General features: G+C 41.9%; 1 protein-coding gene across 1 annotated transcript in view; it reads right to left on the reverse strand.

Moving 5' to 3' along the window:
- The window catches only part of FLT3 (fms related receptor tyrosine kinase 3), a 74,336-nt gene extending 51,971 nt beyond the window's left edge, over nt 1-22,365 (reverse strand). Inside the window, exons 1-2 of the mRNA XM_073321575.2 lie at nt 22,311-22,365; nt 4,507-4,631 (exon numbers count right to left, since the gene is read on the reverse strand). Coding sequence (XP_073177676.2) covers nt 4,507-4,631; nt 22,311-22,365 — 180 coding nt within the window. The remainder of the gene's footprint in view (nt 1-4,506; nt 4,632-22,310) is intronic.
- Between the last annotated feature and the right edge of the window lie 233 nt (nt 22,366-22,598).

Below are 22,598 nucleotides of genomic sequence, written 5' to 3' on the forward strand. Positions count from 1 at the left end.
TTTCCAGATAATATAATTTTATTCAGAAACAAAACCAGGGCAAAGCAAAATCTGTGCAATGTAAAAGCAAATACATTAAAAACTTAATAAAATAATGGAACAGAACTTAAAAAGGGAATGAACATTCATGTCCATTTTACCTACACATACAGCAACTGTGGCTTTCACAGGTCAGTGTCTGTGAAGCGGTGGTTGTCCTTCATGTCCCGCTGGAAGGCATGCTAGGGGTAGGGCAGCAGCCCGTGAAGCCACATGGAAAGTTGAGGGGGCTGTAGGGAGGTGCTGTAATGGAGTTTTTCATGGGCTGCGAAGGGAGTCGAGCCTGTGATTTTTGAACCTGTAGCTCCACAAGAGCCTGCAGCATCTGTCTTTGCTGCTGGAGAAGCCCCATTATGTCCTGGTGCATCTCCCTCTCCTTTTCACGCTGGGACTCCTGGGCCTTTCTCCTGTCCACACTTTCCTTCCTCAGGCTGTCTGCCATGTTCACCCTCCAGGCCTTTTGCTCACAGTCTGATGCAGCATTGGCTTGCAGGATCTCACTGAACATGTCATCCCAAGTCCCCTTCTTTCTCCTTATCTGGCTCAATCATTCTGCGGATGAGTGTGGGGAATTCCTCAAGGCCACAATGGCAGCAGCTGCAGATAAAAGAGGTACAGTCACAATGTAAATTGAAAGTTAAGATTCAGAACTCCCTTCCCTTGCTCCCCTAAAGCTTTAAACAAGACAGGCTTATTGACTCTTCTGCTTGGGATTGATTGTGCACAGCACCATGCACAGCACCACCCATGGTGACTGTGGTCCACCAAGGGTGAGGGAAATGAAGAGGGAATTGCTTGATTGAGTGAAACTATGAATACAGGGCACTGGCACTGAATACTGGCACCATTTTCCACAGGCGGTGGTGATTTTAGCTGATATCTCACCCCTGAGGGTAACAAAGGCACAGAGAGGACAGCTGCTGCCCATTTTCCGCTAGCCTGTGTATTGCAATGGTGCCTGCTGAGGTTATCGCTGACTGGTGTAGGAAAGTGTCCTATCGGGGAGGAAGAAATAAGGCTGCCATCCCTGGAAACCTTTGGCAGAGGACTGCAGAGTACCTCCATGAAAGTTTCATCGAGATCTCTCAGGAGAATGCAAGGGACACCTCTCTGTACCTAAACAAACTGCTGCACACACACCGCCCCCCGGCTTAACTCTGGAGGGGAATAAAAAGCAGATAACATGCTACCCATGAGTGGTGGGTATAGAGGCTTGGAAGAAATGCCGGTATAAGAAGCACCCCCTTTGGAGGTGCATCAGCCTGCCACCTTTGGAGTGCCGCTAGAAATTCCTGAGAAGTGGAGGGCCACAGGCATCTGGACTGTGGCCCATCCTGCACTCTGCCCCGAGGCCCCGCTGCCACTCAGCCTCTTCCCCCATGGCCCCTCCCATGCTGCGCCTCTTCCCCTCGAGGCCTCACCCACCCTCCGCCTCTTCCCACCCTTGCTTTGCCTCTCTCCCTGTCACTTGCCCTTAAGACAAGAGAGGGCAAAAAGAAACAAGCAGCAGGCGGCTCTAGGAGGGGCCGGAGAGAAGTGAGCAGCAGGTAGGGGAAGGGGACCTCGAGGGAAGAGGCAGAGTGGGGGTGGGGCCCTGAGGGAAGAGGCGGAATGGGGGCAGGAAGAGGCCAAGCAGGAGCAGGGCCTCAGAGCAAAGTGAGGATGGAGTGTGAGCGGGGTCTCGGGGTGGAGTGGTGAGCGGGGCCAATCCCACCTCTAGGGAACTTCTGGCACTTGTGCCCCCCTTCACCAAATGCAAGAGTCACGCGCTGCCTCTCTCAGTTTGTACTGCTACCTCTCCTAGTACACGTAAATTCATGAAAAGTTGATAGCTGTGTCCTGTTAAGTTGTGGGTACCATCACCGTAATGGGAAATAAATGTACACACCTACCCGAGGATCTGCCTTTGCATCAGGCTCGCCCAAGCTCGACTGCTAGGACTGACTGGACTGCGGTACAGAGTCTCAAACAGGTCCTGGCTCGCAGCATAGCTGGACTCGCCGGTTGCACGTCCCCCATACTCCTCTTCCTCCTCCACCTGCTCCTTGTCCTCACTGTTCATGCCAGGGGCCTGTGACTTGGGCTCCTTGGAAGTATTCATGGTGGTGTGTGGGACAGTAGTGGGGTCTCTGCCAAGTACAGCATGCAGCTCTTTGTAAAAGTGGTAGGTCTGTGTCTCGGCATCAGATTGACTGTTGGTCTCCCTGGACTTCTGATATGCCTGACACAGTTCCTTGGCTTTCACGTGGCACTGCTGCTGATCCCTGTCATACCCCTTCTCCAGCATCCCCTGTGCAATCTGCTCAGACCTGTCCATGTTTCTGTAGCTGTGCTTGCAAAGCCTCTTTTCCCCACAGGCCTAGGAGATCCAATATCTCCTATCTACTCTAGGCAAGAGCACGTCTGACATGTGTAGCCAGCATGGCCAGCTGGGCAGTTGCGCACAACAGTGAAGAGCTACTAGGTGTGCTTGCCACGCTGGACCACCAGGAGAAAGCATTTAAAAAAATTCACAGAGTTTTAAAGGGATAGGGGCCTTATGGTCTCCGTGACCCCGGGGCAGTAAAGTTCACAATTGTGGCTGGAGCGGTCAGCGTCGGGCAGTGTGGGAAAGCTACCGAGGACGGTTAGGATCCACACAGGTAACACAGTGTCTACATTCGTTCTGCGCCATCCTCAGTACATCAACCATGGCTCAGTGCTTCTGGAGAAGGTGGTGTTACTGCATTGCTGTAACGTGGCACTTACATCGGTGGGAGACAAATTGAAGTGTAGACACATGCACAACAACTAGGTCAACACAAGGTGGCTTACTTCGACCTTACTTTGTAGTGTAACCCAAGGCTAAGATCACACATCACTCAAGCTTTCACTCCAGATTTCACCTACCTTTAGGTATTTCCATGGATAAAAGCACTGCACGACCATCCTTTTCCTTCAGGCCTCTACTGCAAACCCAAGGCAAGGAAATCTCTTAGCACCATGCTGTGTGTCATTCTGTATATTGCTGGAGTTCTGTTCCATGCTTTGTACCGTACCAAGGAACAGACAATACACTATGACCTTCCTTATCATGCATTTACTCACTTTTGTCTATCGGGAAAGGTGCCAGGACTCAAGCAATTTTTTTACATTCATAACTGACGTGGCAAGCCCAGAGGTGCCGGGGCTACAAACTGCCAAGCCTGGAGGTGCTGGGGCTCAGTCTTGGCAAGCCCCAGCACAAATTAAGCCCTGACTAAAGGAGTACCTCAAATGGAAAAACAAATATTCTACACTGGTTCAGAAAGCCAGTGAAGAATAGTTGAGCCTTTAGGCTCAGCCTGAGTAAAAGGGTGGCATGTAACTACTCCATTCTAAGAGCAGCCCTAAGATTTCTTTCTGCTTGGGGTGGGGTGGGGTGGAGTGTGTGTGAAAGTAAATAACTCACTGCAGCACATCGAAGGGTGCATGTTATGTCCTTCCATTGTGCCTGACCAATTACTGTTCCCAGTGAGGGATGGAGGGGAACAGGGGGTGAAGCCAAGTTTCCATCCAAATGCCTGTCCATCTCTTCCACTTCCCTGCCCATTTGCCAGTGGGGAGTAGCTAGAGAAACCTCCTTATTCTGCTCAGCAAAATAAAATGGCACAGTCTAGCCCTACAAGACTTGAATTTACTAAATGGGATTATCACATTAACAATTAGCTGACTGATATGGAAAAGTATGTGACATAAGCAGCAGAACATGAATACCGATGGGATATTGTAGAAAGCACCATGTATACAGTTGAGAACATACAATTACAGAAATTGGATTACCATCCCAGAGAAACCCTTGGTAATCTTCATAAAAATGTGTGCTATCTGATTTCCTTGTGGCAGGAGGAAGTGGACATTCTTCATGTTCTCGCATTCAGAAGGACATGTTGCTGCAATTTTGAGTGTTCCGTTTTTGGTACCCAGCACTGGAAAATCATGGACCTTCTTGTTTGTGTACTTCTGGGTGTGGCACAACTATCCATTTATTTGTCCAAGAATTAAAAGAGTGTATAGGATTGTCTCTGTAATTAAGTCTCTAAAAGAAATAATAGGTTTCAGTTGCACAGGGTCTGTTGTTGACCTTCAAGCCCTCCAATAACTCAGCACTGGAAGGGAAAATTGAGCTTTGATTCACACATCGACCTTTGATGCCGTAGTCCCTGTCCAAATTATTTGCCTTTCTAACTGTACACTTCCTTTTCTTTATACATTTCAAAATATACTCAGAGGTGAATAATTTAGGCCAAATTATGTGAGACAATCTCATAGTAATGATCAAAAGTTACATTTTAGATATTTATCTTATTTCTAGTTCAAAAATATTAAACTCAGCATGGATTTCAAAGCTTCTTTCTCTACTAATATTTTTCCTAATCTCGGATAAGGAATTTTTATTTTATTTTATTTTATTTTTTGTGGTTGGCTATTCATTCACTGTTAGCTTACCTCCGGAAATTCTGATGACTCCAGTGTTCTTGAATCTTTACTCTGCTGGTTGATTAACATGCACGTAATCTCCGATATATGTTGTCTTGTGGCAGAAGTGAGAGTCATTGCTGTAACAGCAAGAACTGCAAAACCAAAATGGAAAACAAATACTGTCATCTACATGGGGATAATCATGATTTTAATGAAAACAGGATGCAACAAAACCTATAGAGAGAGGCAAAAGTCCATGTACTTGCCTGCACTTGCACAATCTGATTTTATACTTGCGAACTGGGTGGCTGCCTGACTGCCTCCTATGGATCATGTGCCACATCTTCTAGTTCTCTTAGGTGTCAGAATCTCTTAAAGGGTCATGCTGCCTATGCCTCAGCAGCATCAGGTCAGAATCTCTCAGCTGCCAGCTAATGTTCCAACTTGCCTGTTGTCACCAAGATGCTTTGTCTGTCACCCAGGAACCCAGGGTGCTCCTGCTCAGAGCAGCAGCAAAGTGCAGCCCCATACATGTCCTCATCCCACTCCCAGCTCACCCATAGAATCCTGCCCAGCAATTCTCATTCTTGCTGCACTAGCCAGGGCAGTACTTAGCCCTACATAGAAAGTGAGGAATTTCCTTACTCTTTATGACTTACATTTCTACTTATAATATTAAAGATAGGATAAAATGATCATAAGCCACATTATGTCCCAGTCTGTGAGCAACCCCTGGGCAGCCATGCCAAGGCAGAGGGGAGAGCAAGAAGCTTCCCCTACTTACACAGCCTCTCCCAGTAGCTGTCCCTGTGCTCCCTGCATTCTGGGGAGTAAAGGGACCATTGCTTCTGCTTTTCCTGGGTTCCGGATGCTGGAAAGGGGGCAGGGAATGGTGAGAAGGAGGTAAGGCCCTGGTTTTCCCCTCCCCAACCTCACAGTGGCCCATAGAGTCTGGCAATGGCACTAAGGGTTAACATCCTGATTCATTCCAATGGATCGAGCAAATTATACTCTCCATGTGCCCAAGGAGTAGCATGGGAAAGATTCTGCTTGCTGTGAGGTATAATCTCTTTCGTGCTCTTGCTGGTGTGGTGTGGCTCCGCACTCGCCCCATGCCCGGTCATGGCTTTAAAAAACCACAATCTAGCCCTATAGGTGTAATACAGTAACCCAAGACCTAAGCATGCACAGAAACAAGAAAAAGAGAAGTAAAAATAAGGAACTAACTCAGAGGAGTGATCTGTGTGTGATTTTGATAAGCTCCTCAAGTCAGCCTTCAACTGTATAAATAAGAATGGGATCCCAAAATAACATCATAGAGCTGTTCTTTCAAAATACTTAAAAAGCTTCGGCCACATTGTTTACATTGCTTCTTAAGGTGGTGGGACTTGAAGCAAGAGTCTAAAGATAAAGAAGGAAAAATTTAGGCTCGATATTAGGAAAATGCAGTCAGAGTAAGAATAACTGAGCAGTGAAACAGAAAATCAAGGCAGGTGATGGAGGCACCAAAATTGCAGATAGTCCAAGACAGATTAGATCAGTGGTTCTCAATCTTTCCAGACTATGTACCCCTTTCAGGAGTCTGATTTGCCTTGCATACCCCAATTTCACCTCACTTAAGAACTATGTGCTTACAAAACCAGACATAAAAATACAGAAGTGTCACAGCACACTATTACTGGAAAATGGCTTCCTTTCTCATTTTTACCATAAAATTATAAATCGATTCAAATATAAACATTGTACTTACATTTCAGTGTTTAGTATACCGAGCAGTTCAAACAAGTCATTGTCTGTATGAAATTTTAGTTTGTACTGACAGCAGTATTGCTTTTGAGGTATCCTGTTGTAAAACTAGGCAAATATCTTGAGGAGTTGATGTACCCCCTGGGACAGTCCTGATATTTGGGGCTTTTTCTTATATAGTCACCTATGACCCCCCACCCTGTCCCGATTTTGCACACTTGCTGTCCGGTAACCCTACCTCTGCATACCCTGTGGGGTACACATATCTCTGAGAACCACTGGTTTAGATAAGGCATTAATGGGAATTTATAATTTTTTTCTCCTTTGTCATTTTCATTTACGTGTTTATAAATTCTGTTTGGTCATGCTGGTAACCTCATGTGATAACCTATGTCCATCTATCTTGGAAATGTGATACCTGTACAACTTCCTCAGGTGCTTTGCTATTTCAGGATCTCTCATTGGCAGTTTCCACAAAATTCCTCTCTATCATCCTTGCTCTGCACTTGTTTTTTGTATGTTCTTTCTTTTCATTTCATATCAGGGATCCTCCTTACAGACCTAAAGCTGGATCCTCAACATAAACCAACATTGCTTCATTGACTTCAAGGGAGCTACACCAGTTTATACTAGCTGGGAATCTGACCCCAAATGCTCAACCCATCCATCCTTCTAATCACTTTCTTGGTTCAGCTGTTTAATCCAAACAATGGCCATTCACCTTCTAAGGTTGAGCCAAATTCATCCCTTGACTTTGAAGAGTTTGCTCACAGCAATAAACGCTGGTAGGGTATAGCCCCTTGAATAATAGCAAATATTTAGAGATTTAAGCAGGGCTGGCTTAATCTTTTGTGGACCCTGACACCCAGATCATGGCCCTGCCCCCTGCTTCACCCACACTCTGCCCTGCCTGCCACTCACATGGGAGTGGGGTGGGGGTGGAGAACAGCAAGCAGAGGGAAGAGGAGACAGGGCAGAGAGGAGGGAGCAGTGAGTGGGGGCTCAGGGGGAAGAGTAGGAGCAAGGGTGGGGCCTTGGGAGGAAGAGACTGAGCTGAGGAGGGGCCTCAGGGTGGAGCTCAGGTGGAGTGGGGTGCTGCAGCCCCTTCTGCATGTGGGCTCAGACCCATGGTGCCGTTGGCACCATTTTAAACTGGATTTAAGCAATGGAGAAAATACTTTCAGCTGAGATTTACACAGAAATGGAGGTATACAATGGCCCAAATTCAAGCAGAGACAGAGGGAAACCAAATGCTAGATGAGCAGAGACAGACCAGGTCTGTGAAGTAGAATAGGCAGGAGCAAGTCCAAAAAGATTTAAAAAAAATAAGGAAGGCAATTTTGAACTGGATCTTGAAATCAATGGGGAGTAAATGCAGTTGTTTTGAGATGAGAAGAAACATAGCCTATACATGTGAAAAGGCAGCCAACAGTTTTCTACAAAGTCTGGAACATGGAAAGAAAATGAAGGTGCTGAGGTGGAGACAAGGCAGGAAATAACGCTTGCAATCACATTTTCAACTTTCCTCCAACTCTCTTCTTCACTCCTAGTTTGCCTACACTGTTCGTAGTTTGGCATTGTGGTATCTGGCAACTACAATACCGGATAATGATCGCTTTCCGCTAGTCATTCACACTCCCAATATCCCAGAGTAGGAACTGTAGAGAGAGAAAACACTCATCTGGAACTTTGTGTAAAGAATCCTGAGTAAGGATAATCATACCTGGTAAAGCTGAATTGTAATGGTATAAAGAACAGAATGGAAATAAAACACTGTCCCAGAAACTATGCCTGTGTTATTTATTTATTCATTTCCATTCAAAACTGTGTAAGAATAAATGCAGAGGGTGAAATCCTAGTCTCATTGAAGTCCATGGTAAAACTTTCATTAATTTCAGTGCGGTCAAGATTTCACCCAACATTTAAATTGCAATCCTGCAATGTGGTTCTTAAAGTACATACCTGGGAAAATGCTGCTAAAAGTCAAGTACCAGGTAGCAAATTAAACTGCTAATATCCAGGGCAAAGACCTTGCTTTTTGGGGCAGATATTGAATTGAGAAGCTACTTTTCTGCTAGTTAAGCATTAAGCAGATTGTTGATCCACAAGAATTATATGTTAGATTTTATTTTCAAACCAGGAGTGGGTTTAGCTAAAGTAACAGAGGAAAAATTATTATATTCCCAGACAAAGTCATTCTGAAGTTTGCAAACTACACTAGTGTCATATCCAGGAAGAACAGCCATGAAACTCAAGCTTTCTAGAGAATGAAGGGGTAATAGCTTCATAGACTCATAGGTCAGAAGGGAACACTGATCATTTAGTCTGACTTCCTGCACATTGCAGGCCACAGAACCTCACCCACCCACTCCTGAAATAGACCCCTAACCTCTGGCTGAGTTACTGAAGACCTCAAATCATGGTTTAAAGACTTCAAGTTACAGAGAATTCATCATTTACACTAATGTTCCTATTCAAAGTGAGAGGAATGCACCTTATGTTTATATGTAACTAAAACAGAGATTGTGGATTATAAAGTGACATCAGATCTTGCCCCTGAAACATAGGATTTGTTTTTTTCAGTGGTAGCAGAAAGAAGAATTTTATTGAGTTAGGTTTGACATACGTTTGCCAGAAGATGGTACTGCCTTATAAATCTGAATGTTTGTACAGATTCTTGTCAATGAAATAATAATAATTAATAAAGTGACAGCTATGATCTCACAGATGGTCATCTGGCACTTCGAATTCCAGGGTCTACGCACTATGCTACCTGACAAAAACTGAAATGTCATACACAGATAAAGCAGCCTTAAGTTTAATATTAGGAATTACTTATTGAATGTGAATTTCAGGAATAGCACACTGTTTCTGGTTCATTGACCATAAAATATTATTCAAGGTCTTAGGACACAAGACTTCTCTATTTTACTTTCTTTATCAGTTGCTAGCCTGCAGCGATTGTTTTTGCAGTTTTCAATATATTATAGGTGGTGGTGGTAGTGGTGACTCCTATATTTAAATTATCTAACATTTTCCATTATAAAGAATTCTTACCAGGAGCAGATGGTATTCACCCAAGAGTTCTGAAAGAACTCAGATATAAAATTGCAGAACTACTAACTGTGATATGTAAACTATCGCTCAAATCAGCGTCTGTACCAGATGACTGGAGGATAGCTAACATTATACCAATTTTTTAAAAAGGCTCCAGAGGCTATCCTGGCAATTACAGGCCAGTAAAACTAGCTTCAGTACTAGGCAAACTGGTTGAAACTGTAGTAAAGAACAGAATTATCAGATATATAGATGAACGTGATATGTTGGGGAAGAATCAACATGGCTTTTGTAAAGGAAAGTCATGCCTCACAAAACTATTAACATTCTTTGAGGGGGTCAACAAACATGTGGAGAAGGGTAATTCAGTGGATCTCTAGTGTACTTTCAGAAAGCCTTTGACAAGGTCCCTCACCAAATGCTCTTACGCAAAGTAAGCTGTCTTGAGATAAGAGGGAAGGTCCTCTTATGGATCAGTAACTGCTTGAAAGACAGGAAACAAAGGGTACGAATAAATGGTCAGTTTTCAGAATGGAGAGCGGTAAATAGTGGTGTCCCCCAGGTATCTGTACTGGGACCAATGCTGTTCAACATATTCATAAATGATCTGGGAAAAGGGGTAAATAGTGAGGTGGCAAAATTTGGAGAGGATACAAAATTTCTCAGAATAGTTAAGTACAAAGCAGATTGCAAGGAATTACAGAGAGAGCTGGCAAAACTGGATGACTGGGTAACAAAATGGCAGATGAAATTTATTGTTGATAAATGCAAAATAATGCACATTGGAAAACATAACCCCAACAATATATCTACAAAATGATGGAGTCTAAATTATCTGTTACCACTCAAGAAAAAGGTCTTGGAATCACTGTGGATAGTTCTCTGAAAATATCCACTCAATATGCAGCAGTGGCCAAAAAAGCTAACAGAATGTTAGGAACCATTAGGAAATGGATAGTTAATAAGACAGTAAAAATAGCTTAATGACACTATATAAATCCATAGTACACCCACACCTGGAATACTGCATGCAGTTCTGGTCAACACATCTCAGAATGGTATCTTAGAATTGGAATAGGTACAGAGAAGGACAACAAAAATGATTAAGGGTTTGGAACAGCTTCCATATAAAGAAGGATTAAAAAGACTGGGTCCGTTCAGTTTAGAAAAGAGATAACAAAAAGGGGATATAATAGAGATGTGTAAAATGATGAATGATGTGGAGAAAGTGAATAGGGAAGTGCTATTTACTCCTTTATATAACACAAGAACCAGGGGTCACCCAATGAAACTAATAAGAAGCAGATTTAAATCAAACACAAGGAAGTACTTCTTCACATAGTCAAACTGAGGAACTCGTTGTCAGGGGATGTTGTGAAGGCCAGAACTATAACTGGTTTAAAAAAAGAACTGGGTAAGTTCATGGAGGATAGGTCCATCAACGGCTATTAGCCAAGATGATCAGAGATGCAACCTCATGCTCGGGGTGTCCCTAGCATCTGACTATCAGAAGCTGGGAGTGGACAAGAGGGGATGGCTCAATCAATAATTGCCCTGATCTGTTCATTCCCTCTGAAGCATCTAACATTGGCCACTGTCTGAAGACAGGATACAGGCTAGATGGGCCATTGGTGACCTTTCTTTGAGAAGCTCTATAATTGTCATTGTTTGCAACAGGCTTTGATTGTCAGCAGGGGGAATGCCCTTGGGTTAACAAAGTGCCTTTTCTTTGTCCCATGAAATTCTAGTTATCTTTTGCTGAGGCATAAACTGTTAAAAATTGCCCTTTCCCATCTCTTGCTTGTGTCCTTCAGGAAAAAACTGGAAGCTTGCCAAAATAATAACAGAACACACAAACATTCTAAAGTGCCAGGCTCACACCACTGCCAAAGCAGCAGCAGTCACTGGACTGGGGACACCTGGGAGCTGCCCAACCAGCTGTAGCAGGGGAGGAGGAGCAGATAAAAGAAAAGAAAAGAACCCTGTCGCAGATACACTATGGTGCAGTCATGACCACATAATATTTTTCCCACAGGACACTTGCCCCATTCAGCGCACAGGATGAATGCACCAGGGGGCTGAATTAAGGCTGCATGGGCCACCCTAGATGTGGCATTTTCTAACTTTTCAGTGCTTGACCTTGCAACCCAAGTAACATTTTAAAATGTAGTTTTGCTGTATGTAGATTAATATGGATCCTCTTAGTAATGCGGACACTCTTTCAAGGCTGCCTACATAAGCCTACCTATAGACTGGAATTACACTAAACATTCTTTCCAGCACAACCTGCACCCATAAAGAGTACAGAAGCAGAGAAGTTAGAGGAAGGTGGTTACAGGGAATTGTCAAAAAAAGTCTTTGGTCCAGTAACACACTTAATGGAAGTATACATGGGAGGCAAAGACTCGTGCAGCTTAGTTACACTCTAGTTACTTTGAAAACTAAAAGGTGTGCAGTGAAAATAGATGGGTGGGAAGTTTCAAACTTTTCCAGTAATGACACAGTACTGGCAACCTCAAACGTTCAAAAATCAGGAGTCAGGCTGGGGCTTTAAGAAAAATACCAAATATCCTATCAGAGTTGGCTATACTGATAACCCAATCAATCATAGATTCATAGATTCCAAGGCCAGAAGGGACTATTGTACTACAGGTCAGACTAGATGATCACACAGACCATAGAACTTCCCCAAAATAATTTGTGCAGCCAATCTCATGATTTTTTGAGACCTGATTCATGAGGTGGTCTGGCTCATTCTTTTTGATCTTTTGCGTTGGCAGTACTGATATGGTCTCCTATCTAATGGCCAGGTACTATTATTGGCTCTGTATTCTGAGCACAGGAACTGCTCCTCCTACTGTCTCTCGAGGTGCAAGCCACCCAGAGCGATGGTGAGGAAGGGTCCATTGCCCCTTGTCTTAAACTCAAGCCAGTGTAGCTGCCCAGCTTCAGAGAGCGGTGCACATGATATCATTAATAGTTCAGTGCATATGCTTCCCCGGGGGCAATATACCTCTAACGCCCCCTCTCTCCACCGATGCATGGCCGTGCTTGTGTGTGGCTCCTTTGAATTTTCTTCTCAGATCCATTTAACTACCCATCTCTCTTGGTTCTTATACCACACCCATCAATGTAATGTTATTTAAATAGCTCCATTGTTCCAGAGGAATATATCTGTCTCCACGGATACCTTCATATTAGGATATTTTTTACATTACAGAATTATATTGTGTTTGAACATTATTGTAAATAATCAGGTTAGATGACATGAGTATGATGCTGCTGACCACAACTTTGCCGATCACTGTAGGCCAGGACAAATCACGTTTAGCACTGTAGTAGCCCCAGGGTTTAAATCATGATAATTAATCATGGTTAGTTGACATGACAGCGAGCATGATTATTTTTGGTGTACACTGACAAGTCTGTCATGGGCAACACCATGTCATTTAACTCAATTGATTATAATCATGTTCAAACATGATCAACTTTTGAAATGTAGACAAGCCCATAGAGTGAAGTAGTCCTTGAGGTAAATTGGAACAATCCCATGGAGAGCTTTGCAAAGGAGCACTGAAACTTTGAATCTGAATCAGGATTTAACAGGAAGCCAGTGAAAAGCGGAGCGCATGCGGTAATATCATCTGAGGAGCCTATGCTACTGAATCAATAGGCTGCTGTGTCCTGAACAAAAACAGAATTAAACTCTAAAACCAAACAAAAAGATTGGCAGTTTCATTCCTCGAAACAGTGTATTGAAACTTCATTTATTTTCTTTCAACCAAAATAATTCTTTGCATTTGCTTAGGCTTTTTTTTCAGTTGGGACCAGTCTCCACATAACACATATTATTTGGGACATTCATTCTAGACTAGGCAATATATTGTCAAGTCTTCTCAGTGCTCTTGGTGCCTCTCGCTATTTTAGCTCTGTGAGACCTTCCCCAGACACTTAGATTATACCTGAAACAAAATGCCCAGCTTCTAGAAAATGTATGATCTATCTCCTAGCTCTTTGGCATGCAAACTTCACTCTGCTTCATTTTACTTCCCTACTTTACCCTTTACTACTGGGAGAAGCAAAGAAGAGGGAAAGCAAGGGAGTAGGGCTTGCTCAACCATATATGCAGAGCCATCCTCCAATTGCAGAGAAGATTAGCTCACAGTTTCTTTGGTGGTGAGGAGAGAGAGGCAGGTGGATGCACCCTATTACTGCTTCATAAAAGCAGCAGTTTGCATCCACAGCATTTTTGCTGAAGATCTTCCCCAATTCCTTGGTGTAATGGTGGAACTAGTGGCAGTACCCCCTCTTACCACTAGGTGGAGATCCTGCCCTGCTTCTTGGAGGTATTGAGGCAGAAGGAAGGCTTCCTTCCTCCATCTTCTTCCTGCACCAACCTACCCATTGAATTCTCAGCAGGATTTGGTCCATGCTGTTCAATGTGAGACTATTTCGCTGCAGTCACAGATCTGTACACGCAACAAGGTTCAGAACATAAAACAATAAATAACGAAAACAAGCTAGCATACATGTAATTCTGTACAGGAGGACTCCCAAGTCACAAATTTGATAGAACAAATGATGGTTCAGATTGTGAAGACAAGAAATGATAAAAGTCTTAGATAAGCATCTCACCTTCATGAACAGTACAAGTTAGGTCTGGTAAGCATGAACTCCCTTTTGAAGCTTCTGAAGTGCTGAGCTTGGAGTCTGAACAGAAATAATTCAGCCCCCTTTCCCGAATGGGTGTCAAAATAAATCCAATAATGTGGTGTCCTTTTTATTTGGTAAAAACAATGAGGAGTCCTTGTGGCACCTTAGAGATTAACAAATTTATTTGGGCATAAGCGTTCATGGGCTAAAATCCACTTCATCATCAATTTACATCTTTGCACTCCTTTAGCATGCAAGTAAAACCTACTTGGACTGTCTTACACACTATGGGCTAAATTCAGCCCTGGAGAAAGCAGGCACAACAGTCATTGAAAGATACACCCACTTACTCTCAGGCTGACACATTGGGTAAAACCCTAGCCCCTTTGCAGTGAATGGGAGTTTTGCCCTCAGTTTTAGTGGGTCCAGGATTTCACCTATTACATTTTTCCCCATGCTAACTTTGATCTCTTTCAATTAAGTTGTTTATGTAACATGCAAACTATTCCTTACACCCTATAATCAAATTCCCTTTCCATATTTCCTTTATGGGATTTGCTTCAGACAGAGCAATGTGTATTGAATATATATGAATTCATTTGATGTCTTTGAATTTATGGGTAGTTTCACAGCTCACAACTAGTTTAACTAGTTCTCTCTCTAATTACAAGCTAAGGATTTGCATTCCATTTTTCTTAACAAAAATTACTTGTAAATGCTTTCTTAAGCCTCGTCTATGCAAAATTTATGCACCAAATTAACTAAATCACTGATTACACAAATAACTAAAAACTAGTTAAATAGGTGCACAAACTGTGTAGACATGCTCATCGACTATAAATTCTTCTGGGCAGCATCTTGAACAACAGGGCCTCTGGACACTACAATAATATAAATATTACATCACCAGAATATTGATTTAAAACCTGGAAACCAGACCCATTTCTAATTTTCTCTTTCACATTGGTGTTTTTGGTTAACAGCTCTATTTCAATCATCCTCTGGTTTTTATTCAAAGATATCAATCTTAAACTATTATCCCTTTTTGGAAGGATCCCCAAGGCTGAAAGAAAATTCCAGATTAGCACTATAATTTCTGAAGAAACAAAAAATGTTATTTTTGGAGCCAGGATAAATAAACTAAGTGCAGCAGCAATAAATATTCAGCAAGTGCATTCATCTTCTTGCCTATTCTGTTGGACTTTACTATCCCATTCTTGAAGAGGTACTACATCAGTCTGATAAACAAAGTAACAAATCTCTCTTGGCTGTTCTGATAATAAACATCTCCAGTTTGTCCAATCCATTGTGCCTTCATCTAGGCCTGAATCTAAAAGATCTCTCCTTAGGATACATGAAGGAGAAGCAACAGCTCCTGTCCAGCCTACTTCAGGAACACCATTTTCAGCCCTCCCCACAACACCTGCTCAGAGAAAATGACTGTCACACCTGTAACAAGTATATCAAAGCTCTGCTCACCAATCAGTTTTCAATCTTCCTAAAATTTCTTCTCATCCTCCATTGTGCATCATCAGCTGTGGGGGAAGAGGAATGTACTCCTTCACCTCCCCATCCTACGACATCACTTCTAACTCATTATCAGTCTCCTCTTCCTGATCACCATTTGCAAGAGTTTGGCCTCCACCTACTGAGCCTTACCTTTTCTTAGCACCCTGGGAATAGATTTCATCAATTTTTATTTCTCGTTTTTTACTTTTTACTGTTGTACCTTCCTTAGTTAGAAAAGGCTGGTTAATGGTCATGTATAAGCTTAATCATAGCCAGATTCATAGGGATTTTAGATAAGTGATCCCATTTTGGGATTTGCATTATATTCTTTTGTCAGTGGCACCTGTTTTCTAAATTTTTTTGTTTCAATTGTACACCTGGCTTGGTGCCAGGACACCTGGATCCTTTGTCTGCTCTGCCATTGACTCACTGTGAATCCATGGGCAAGTCACTTTGCCTCTCTGTGCCTCAGTTTTCCTCTCTGGGACAATGAGAATAATGATGACACAAAGATCAATAGTGTTTCTCTTGTGATACCACTGCATATGCTGCTGAAACTCTTACTGGCTTTTTTTGCTGTCATCTTGCATTACAAATGTGTATCTAATTTGCTGTTTGTCACTCCTATTCCTGTTTCATCATTTATGCTGTCCAGGTTTCTTTTTCCCATTGAATGAATTTATGTGTTGGATTATTTTGTATCTATTAATTAGCTTTCCATTTTTCTGCCTCTCTTTCCAATATTTCCAGCTACATAGGATTTGCCATAGCTCTGGTAACAGTAGCTGATTTTCATGAGCGAATGTATGCCTTTGTGATCAGCTCAGCCACTTCTTTCTTAAATTCTTTCAGAACTCTTGGACAAATACATAGATTCCTAGGCCAGAAGGGATTATTGTGCTCATCTAGTCTGACCTCCTGTATAACACGGGCCATAGAACTTCCCCACAATAATTCCTGGTGCAGATCTTTTAGCAAAACATCCAATCTGGATTTAAAACATTGCCTGTGATAGAGAATCCACCCCGAGCCTTGGTCATTTGTTCCAATGGTTAATTACCCTCACTGATAAAAATGTACACTTTATTTCCAATCTGATGTTCTTTTTATCCAAACTTTCATTTACCTTTCACCTTGCTAAGATACTTGTCCTTCAGTCCCTGTGATTCTGCATCTTAAATATTATGAAGTACATTTCTCAAACTACCATACTGTTATTTTCCTTGTGGGAGTTGAGTGCATATCATGCTCCTATTTAAATAAATGGCAAAACTTCTCTTGACTACAGTGGAAGCATGTTGGACACATGGGCCCCGATACTGCAATGAGCTCTGTGCAGGTAGACTCCTGTGCCCACATGAAGCCCTGTTGCTGTCAGTGCTCTTCCAGCAGCACTCTATGGCTTGACAACTATTTTCAATTCACTTTAATTTATAAACATTTGGACTGCTGAAAAGTTCCTTGTTTGGAAAGTAGGTTAAACGTGGCAGAAAGGGCCACCAACCAGTCCTGAAGTAGTTCAACATTTTGTCTCTTTCACCAACAAAAAATAGTCAAATAAAAGATATTACCTCACCCACCTTCTCTCTCTAATATCCTGGGACCGACACAGCTACAACAACACTGCAAACAAGAAATAGTAACTTGCCAGTTGGTGGAAGGATTTAAAGAGTGACTTTTTCTTCTTTAGACACTTACTCTCCATAACCCCATAACTGCTGCCATTCATATTCCATCCTCACAGGATTCCTTATTTTTGTCCCCCATATTAACCAGTCCCTTACTGCACCTTGATCCAGGGACCTAGAGTATTGTGTGTGTGGGTGTGCGCGTGCTGAAGTCCCAGATGGGACTGGGAGTTGGTAAATGGCTGTGACAGACATAACCAAAAAAGGCCAACTAGCCAATCATCATGTGGCTTTGGACCATCAGTGTTCTTGGCTATATACAGTGATTTGCTTATGGAAATTGAACATGTGACCATTCCATGAAAACCATGCAATTTATTCAGTTAAAAACCAAAGTATGTTTATAAACCCACTAGCTTCACCTGATAATACGAGAATTTTTGCACTGTTTATTAAAAGGATATCAAAAATACCCTTCAGGTTTACACACTGAGGGCTCAGTCCTGTTACAAGAATAGTTCCACTGATGTTAATGGAGCTACTAACTTCTTGTGAGTATGAAGTACTCAGATGAGGAAGCGCTGCAGGGTCTGGGCCATAATAACTTGCCTCCAAAGAGAAAAGTTTCCATGAAATAGAGAAATGAAAACACAAGAATGTATATGTCACTGACAGCTACTGAAGAAATGATACTCTTTGTCACCCTAGTACCGTATACATTTCCCGTCTGAATTAAAACATAATTTCCACTACAGCTGGTTTCCTTGTGTTCTGGTTGTTGGGGGGAGGAGGAGCCTGTCGGCAAGTTAAGAAGAGCTATGCTAAAAAGTGTAAAAGAGGTAAAAATGAATCAATAAAATATTTAAAATAATAATAGGTTTTGTGCTAATGTACCACTGCATGCCATGTATGGTAATGAGCCAGATAACTGTGAAAAAAATTGCAACTATAAAATAATTTTATAAATGTAAAATTAAATGTGTTCACACCATAAAGGAACACACTGTAACCCAATCAGTATTTGTCCAAAACATACTTATATCTCATATATCACAAAAATCTTACTTACACAATTAAACCTATACTGTAAAAATAAGTGTAATTACTGTTCTACTTTACAACACATACAAATCAATTGGGTGGGGGGTGTTTGCTTTTTTAAGCAGCGTGATTTCCAAGGATGTACCCTAGAAAAGGCAACAGATATTTCTTTACTATCCTAGCTGGACCTGAACTGGGTGGAAGACATCCACACATTAGCTATCCTGTCTTTTTTAACCTTTTGGCTTCCATGAAGTGTGTCAGGAAGAAGAAGATTCTATCCTTCAAACATAATGTCCCTGTTAGATCTTAGGGTTACAGAGACCAACAGTCCCTAGTCCAGTATTTTGCATTGTGCTTCTATTTTGATTCCTGTAGCACCTCTGTGGGAGGATATGTCAAGGAACTGAGGAACAGTGTTAAACACAAAGTGAATCAAAAGCTGGGTCTTCCTTGCCCACTCAGAAATACAAGAGATGTTCTTGGCGGTGGCCTAGTTTTGCTGAGTCCTGCTTTCCTCTTAATTTTGATCACTGCAACTGAAAAGTCCTTGATCTCTTCCATTGCTGTTTTGTGAGCCTGCAATTGGTTGTTAGTCTTCTTTGTTACCCTCTACAGCTCTTCCATTTTTTTTTTTGTTCTGGAAATTCTTTTTCACAACCTGGCTCTCCCATTTAATTATCTCTGACATTAGCATTACTCTCATGTCCATGGATTTTTGAGTGAACATTTCCACGAGGTGTTTGAGAGAGTTTTCTTAGTTACTGGTTGCTTCAACTTGGTAGAGCAAAATGGCAGCAAAGACAACAGTAACTGAGTGAATGGGTCTAAATGATACTGCTCTTGCTATTTTATATTCAGCTCTTTTGAAAGTTATATTCTGCATATACATACAGATCTCTACATACCCTAAATAAGAGTAGACTAGGATAGTTTATTAATCCTGTGCCTTGATTCAGCCCTGGATATACCATCTCCCTTTGGTAGTAGAAAGTCCACTCAGTGCACCAGTGCAAGGAACCTGCAATCTCTCCCATTGAGGTCTCCACTGTTGATGAGCACAGATCCAGAACATAAGGCCAGTGGCCAGGGACAGGAGCCTGTCGATGGTAGCTAGTTATATGCTGAATTAGTGCATCCCCTGACTATCTTCCAAATGACTATCTGCTTGAAAGTTGGGCAAACTTTGGTACCCCAAAATGAAAATGCTAGGGTCCATCTTCAAAAGAAATACAGCATGGACAGACCAAGCTCGGTTTTATTCAGTTGCAAAAATCCAAATAATCCTTTTTACACTCAGGAATCTTCATCTCAGAAATAATATTTCTTAAATTTTTGATCCATAAAATATTTGATAATATATGACAAAGCAAAGATACATTGTGATCCTGTAGATCCCACTGTGTTTCACCATGTAAGCAGAGCATGTACTAGTCTTGTACAAAGAATTTGCTTGGCTTGTGTAAAGGTTTAACATGCTTCAGGAGAGAATGTAGTCAGGATAAAACATGATTCTGCCTCTTGGATGTTCACTCATTTACCATTTCTGGCAGTGGCATGGGTCTGTGTCTGAACATGCTCTGGAGTGTTTTATCCGTTGGTTTATAAGAAGGTAATCTTTGCGTTGCAGTGAGACTGACAAATTCTGGAGAAAACTAGGTCCCAAATAATTCTGTTATCTGTTTAAAAAATAGAAATGAAATCTCCAGTCTCAGACTTCTCTGGTAATCCCGTACAGGAATGTTACACACTTCAGTTTTGTTTTCTATAGGTTTCATGATATGTATGTCAGTGTTATTGTCTTTTAGCTTTTGCAGAATCAGAGAAACTGCTGTCCCACCTGGAGCTTTTTAGGGCCTGAATTTGCAGTTCTTACTCATGCAAAATGTCCATTAACATCATTGCAAGACTGGGAACTAAATCAGTAACTCACTTGCCTGGATTTGTGCAAATGAAGCTAATTTCACCCCAGATAATATTACCTTTAACCACATGTGTCTAATCTGGTTGCGATTGCCAAAAAAGCAGTAAGGGGAGGAGCTTTTATTTGTCATAAAACAAACAAGTTTTGGTTCATAATGCTCCCAGGCTTCCTTTCCAAATTCTTGCTGCCTGGTTATTGCAGCAACGAACACACATAGGACACTCTTTGTTCAGAGATTTCTGCAACTGCAGATATATGAAGTAAAGATAGAGTGGGAGTCTTAACTTTATATTTTCCTTTTCATCTTAGTTTTAGAGAGTCTCTGCTGGGTAAATACAGCTGGGTAAATACAGTTTTATGATAACATTTTTATATCAGCCGGATAAAGTCTGTCAGACCTGGACCTGCTACGTTATTGGTTTTCAGTTCAAACTTCTGAGTAATAATGAAGAACCTTTACAAAGTCTTGGGAAATGGCTACTTCAATTTTAAGAATCTCATTATCACTCACTAACGTCATAATTCCTACTCTAAAAATGACATCTTTTTTAAAAAAACCCACATTTTTATATGTATGGAGATAACGATCCCCAGTGAAAATCCTGCTGTACTTCTGAACCGACAAATCATATATCTGCACAATTAGTCATGGTACACAATAGAGATAATGACAGGTTTCAGAGTAGTAGCCGTGTTAGTCTGTATTCGCAAAAAGAAAAGGAGTACTTGTGGCACCTTAGAGACGAACAAATTTATTTGAGCATAAGCTTTCGTGAGCTACAGCTCACTTCATCAGATGCATTCAGAAAATACACTGAATGCATCCGACGAAGTGAGCTGTAGCTCACGAAAGCTTATGCTCAAATAAATTTGTTAGTCTCTAAGGTACCACAAGTACTCCTTTTCTTCATAGAGATAATAATACTCCCATTCTCTTACCCTTTGTCCATCTTGTTTTCAGGGCACAGAATGTTTCTCACTATCTGTTTGTACAGCACCTAACTCAATGGGGCCCTGATCCCAGTGGGGGTCTGTAGGTGTTACAGTAATACAGATAATAACAATTAATAGTAACACTGTGGTTAGTTTTTAAAGCGCTGTGTAAGACTAACAGCCCAGAATTGGATGCTATGCTAACTCTGATTCCCACAAAGATTACTGTACCTTGTTTACATCCTTTGCTTTTCTAGAATAAAATGCACCAAAATCTAAGCCTGACAGGTTTTGCTTAGTGCTCATTTCATTAGAGTCATTTGCAGCAGGAGGTCATAAAATAATCCTTTTCATTTCTATTGTGCCTTCCCTTGGCAGATCTCAAATAGGTTTACAAACATTAATGAACCATCCCTAATAACAGCTCTGGAAGGCAGGTAAGTTTTATTATCCACTTTTTACAGTTGGGGAAACAAAATCATGAAATGACTTTCCCAGTCATACAGCAGGGCTGTGGCAGAGCCATTAAAAAAAAAGCACACCTCTCTCATGATTCACAATCCTGAATTTTGTAACAACTAGATCAAGCTCACCTCAAGCAAGGAAAGTTTATTTCAGAGACAAAGGAAAGTAGCTTGGAAGCATCTCACATACAGTAAATGTGGTCTCCACTTCTCCTAACATTAAAACATTTGGAATAATTTTTTAAAATGGGAAACCAAGTCTTTAAAAACTAAAAGCTTTGCAATAGCAATGAATCAGGCAGAAGTTGCTACATTTTAATATGATGTATTCTTCCATTTACACCCTAGAACAAAAATGCGAAACAACACAATTTACTCTAAAACACCACCAAGTAACCCACAAATGCAATATTAAGTCTTACTCTGCCATGGTATTCCATATAAGGTTTAGCTAAGAAATTGCCCCATATTGCTTAAAACAATCCAAATAAGTCAGTATTAGCATTCTTTACACTGGAAAACAACCACTTTGTCATTAAGTCTGAAATCTTTCCTTGTATATGAGATGAATTTGGGTGCACTGAGAGTAAAAGCTGAAAGATGGGGAAAGGGGAGATTGTGAAGGTGGAGAGGACAGGGAGAGAGAACAGTATTCAAGGAATAGAAGAAAGGAGGGAAAGAGAATGAGAGGGAGGTCAAAGGAGGTGGGCAGGAAAGAATGAGTGAAAGAGCCATGGAAGGGGAAAGAGAAGAGAAGCAGGAGGGGATAGACGGAGGGAGAGAGTGGTCATGCAGCAGTGAGAGAAAAAAAGGAGAAAGGAATCAGATAATAGTAAGGGAGGACTGGAGGAGGCTTTGTGCTGTGTGTGCCCTTACCAAGCAGCTGAAGAGGGCTGCCGCTGGAGCAGGTGCTGGGTTGGTGTGGTCTCATGGTTGCTGGTGCCGGAGACTCTCCTGCCTGACTGGAGCCTGCAGTCCCCAGGCCCAACTGAGTGAAACTGAGCGCAGCAGGTGGCTCTCTTAAGGGTGCGCGTCAGTGACCACAAACCTTTATACCATGAAACCACTTCTTCAAAAGCTGAGGGCCCAAGAACGTATACAACTGAGACCTGCACCCAAAGGAAATGGCTGTGAGAGGGGGAATAAAGGGCCTCTTTGAGGGAC

This window comes from Lepidochelys kempii, chromosome 1 (assembly GCF_965140285.1).
Source record: "Lepidochelys kempii isolate rLepKem1 chromosome 1, rLepKem1.hap1, whole genome shotgun sequence".
Taxonomy (NCBI): domain Eukaryota; kingdom Metazoa; phylum Chordata; order Testudines; family Cheloniidae; genus Lepidochelys; species Lepidochelys kempii.